General features: G+C 63.7%; 1 protein-coding gene across 1 annotated transcript; it reads left to right on the forward strand.

The window, feature by feature from the left end:
• The first annotated feature begins 852 nt into the window (after positions 1-852).
• On the forward strand, positions 853-3,084 carry H696_03058 (hypothetical protein). The gene is made up of 5 exons (XM_009496946.1): positions 853-954; positions 1,088-1,773; positions 1,920-2,072; positions 2,251-2,323; positions 2,443-3,084. Exons 2-5 carry the CDS (start codon positions 1,099-1,101, stop codon positions 2,907-2,909), a joined length of 1,368 nt encoding a protein of 455 aa, XP_009495221.1. The 5' UTR covers positions 853-954; positions 1,088-1,098; the 3' UTR covers positions 2,910-3,084.
• The last annotated feature ends 33 nt before the right edge of the window (positions 3,085-3,117 follow it).

A 3,117-nucleotide genomic window follows, 5' to 3' on the forward strand; every position in this document is an offset into this window, starting at 1 on the left:
CTCCTTGCCTTGGACAAACGCCTTTTCCTGAATTCTCTCCCGCCCCCCACTCTCTCCGGCCCCCTCCCAGAAGGAGGAGACGGGGGGAGGGGGGGGGGAGAGAGAGAACCCCACACGCGTCAAAGTGCGTGTGCTCTCGATCACGCGCTCAACTCGCGAATTGTATAATAGATCATGTGCACGTCATGTGCACCATGGGGCCAAGGCCCCTCTTCCCGATAACTAGGGTTTCGCCGGCTGGCGGGTTATGTATCATCTTTATTCTGCCCACGATCATTTTCCCGAGGCCCCAGTACTCGATCAGACATTCGTGCCGCGCGCATGGGCACGCGAAGGGTGTGTGGAGCTTGTCCCCGGCTGGGGCTCTTTGGTGCGCGAGGGGGAGGGGGGAGGCGGGCACCGATTGGGGGCCGATCCGCGGTGCAGCGGGGATTGCGCCGCGCGGCTGCCTGCACGGGCACGAGGCACCGAGCTCCGGGCCATTCCTCCAACTCCAGGCCGCGGAGGGAGCTTGCGTGGTGCACCCTTTTGCACGTGCATCGGTACTCCGTGCTTGGGTGCGCTGCTTTGAAAAAGGCGACGCGCCGAGCCGTTCAAAAATCCCCCAGCTGAATGGGACGCTCCTGGCCTCCATCTGCCTGGTGAACCCGGATCCCAGGGGGGTCGGAGAAATCCATATAGTGAGAGATGCTGAGGGAGAGATACACAGGGGTGAAGCTGGGAGCATGCCACCGGGAGAGGCAGGGCGGGGCCAAACGAGAGAAAGAGAGAGAGGGAGAGAGAGAGAGAGGGGGGGGGGGGATGGGGTACTTGTGCCCGCACGAGCTGGAGACGATCTGTCGAGGCCATCAATGCGCCCTCCCGCCCTCCCGCTCCCCTTCTTGGCCTTTAATCGCACATCGGCAGGCCTACGCGCCACCGCCCTCGCCCTCCTCCCATCCTCCCCCAACCGGCGTAAGTCTCACCTTCTCAGCCTTCATCCCTGCCCGGGATCTGCCTTCTGACCTTGCCTCCTTGCCTCCTGACCTTGCCTCCTTGCCTCCTGACCTGCTGTCCTTCCTCTTGGGTTCCGGTCTCCGGGTGACAGGCCCGCTCCACATGTCCGGACAGTCGAGCTACCGCTTCAAGCAGAACACCAGCATCCCGGCTGGCGCTGGTGCTAGCCCCCCGGCGGCCGGGGCCCCGCCGCGCATCCTGGTCATCGGTGCTGGCGTCATTGGTGTCACGACGGCCCTGGCCCTGCAGGCGCATCCGGCCCTGCAGCTGGGCGTTGTCCCGTCGGAGGCTAGCGCCCCGGGGAGCTCCCTGCCGGCGGTGGCCTTCCATCCGCGCCTCGCCGGGCCGGTGTCGCCTCAGCAGCCGGCGCCCCAGCGGTCGGTCTCCGCGCCGCATGTGGAGATCTGGGCCGCCGACTTCCCCCCTCACACCACCTCCAATGTGGCTGGTGCCTATTGGTTCCCCTTTAACATCCACCCGGCTCACCGTGTCGAGCACTGGGCCGAGCGCACCAAGCAGGAAATGGAGCGTTGGGTGGCGACTCTCGGGTCGGAGACCATCGGCGTCCGGCCGAGCGTCATGGCGCATGTCGAGCCTCATGGGCAGGTGTCGCTGGCCGCGCACAAGTCCGCCGCCGATGAGCGCCCGGATGTGCAGATCCCGGCCGGCCATGACATGGTTGATGGGGGTAAGACCCTGCTCATCGATCCGGACATTTGTCTGGGGTATCTCTTCGCACGCTTCCTCGAGCAGGGTGGCGTGACGAAGCGGAAGTTCGTACGTGGCCATCACCAATGCGATGTGCATGAGCGCGCACCTGCCATCTGCCTGCATATGGGCAATGCATGCTAACTTTTGCCCCGGCCATCGCGGATGCCTTTGCCGGCCGAATGGTCGGTCCGCTGGGTCCGGTCCATTTGCAGGTCAATGACCTGTCCGAGGCGCTGTGCCCTTCTCTCGGCTTTGATGCGGTTATCAACTGCACGGGCCTTGGCAGCCGCGAGCTGGTTGGCGATGCGCGCGTCTACCCGGCCCGTGGCCAGATCATTGTGGTCAAGGGTGTGCAGGCCTGTCCGGTACGTGTGGCCCATGTTTGTCACTGGCCCGCGCCCTTTGACCAGCCAGCCTACTTACACATACCTACACTCGCGTCGCGAATGCTCCACTCAACCGACCTTGACGCGCGCGTACACACACACACACACACACACACACACACACACATACATACACGGGCGTGCGCGCGAAATGCAGACCGTCTATAGCGTCCGCACTGGGCCTCTATCTCTGGGCTACATCATTCCCCGCATGCATGATACCGTACTTGGTGCGTCTTCCACCATGGTGCCTTGGTGACACACCTATATTCATGTGTGTGTGTGTGTGTGTCAGCTTGCCCTTTTGAGACTCGTGGCCACCTAACCAAACCATAACCTCCCCCTACAGGCGGCACCTATGAGGAGCATGATGAGTGCATGCGCGTCCGCAGCGAGACCACCGACGCCATCCTTGCCCGCACGCGCGGGCTTTCCTGCGGCCGGCTTACAGCCGAGGGTAGCAAGAAGGTGGAAATCCTGCGCGAGCGTGTTGGGCTGCGGCCCTGTCGCGATGAGGTCCGCCTTGAGCCGGAGTGGTTCCAGCTGGACCTATCTACCGGCAAGGTGTTCACCCATGGGACGGCTGCCAGCGGGGCCACCCCGGACTCGGCGCGTTACGCCAGCCGCCAGCCGAATCCCGGCCACGGGGTCCCTTCGCAACAGGTCTCGCGCTTGGTGGTTCACAACTACGGCCATGGTGGTGGCGGTTGGACTGTGGCCATCGGCTGTGCCGAAGAGGCTGCCCACCATGCGGTGGTCCAGCTCGCTCAATATCGTGACGCACTGGCCGCGGTGTCGGCGCGGGCGCACCTGTGAAACACTGCCCACAGTGTGGGGTCGAGATGCGACAGGCACACAGGACTGTTGCCTCCTCCCTCCTGCCCTTCTCGGACCCCTGTCGGAGTGAGTAATGTGCTTGTGAAAATACACCTGCCCCAAGAAATCCCCAGGCGTGAAAAACCTATCCCGGGGGGCGAGGGGCTGAAAGATGAGCAGTGGGGGAGAGGAAGATGTTGTATTGGGG

The sequence above is a fragment of the Fonticula alba genome (assembly GCF_000388065.1).
Source record: "Fonticula alba strain ATCC 38817 unplaced genomic scaffold supercont2.4, whole genome shotgun sequence".
NCBI lineage: Eukaryota > Rotosphaerida > Fonticulaceae > Fonticula > Fonticula alba.

Excerpts from the sequence above, each read along its gene's own strand:
- H696_03058 (XM_009496946.1), top strand. The coding sequence starts at position 1,099 with ATGTCCGGACAGTCGAGCTACCGCTTCAAGCAGAACACCAGCATCCCG. Across the intron at positions 2,073-2,250 it reads AGGGTGTGCAGGCCTGTCCG|ACCGTCTATAGCGTCCGCAC; the intron begins GTACGTGTGGCC and ends CGCGAAATGCAG. Across the intron at positions 2,324-2,442 it reads CATGCATGATACCGTACTTG|GCGGCACCTATGAGGAGCAT; the intron begins GTGCGTCTTCCA and ends CTCCCCCTACAG.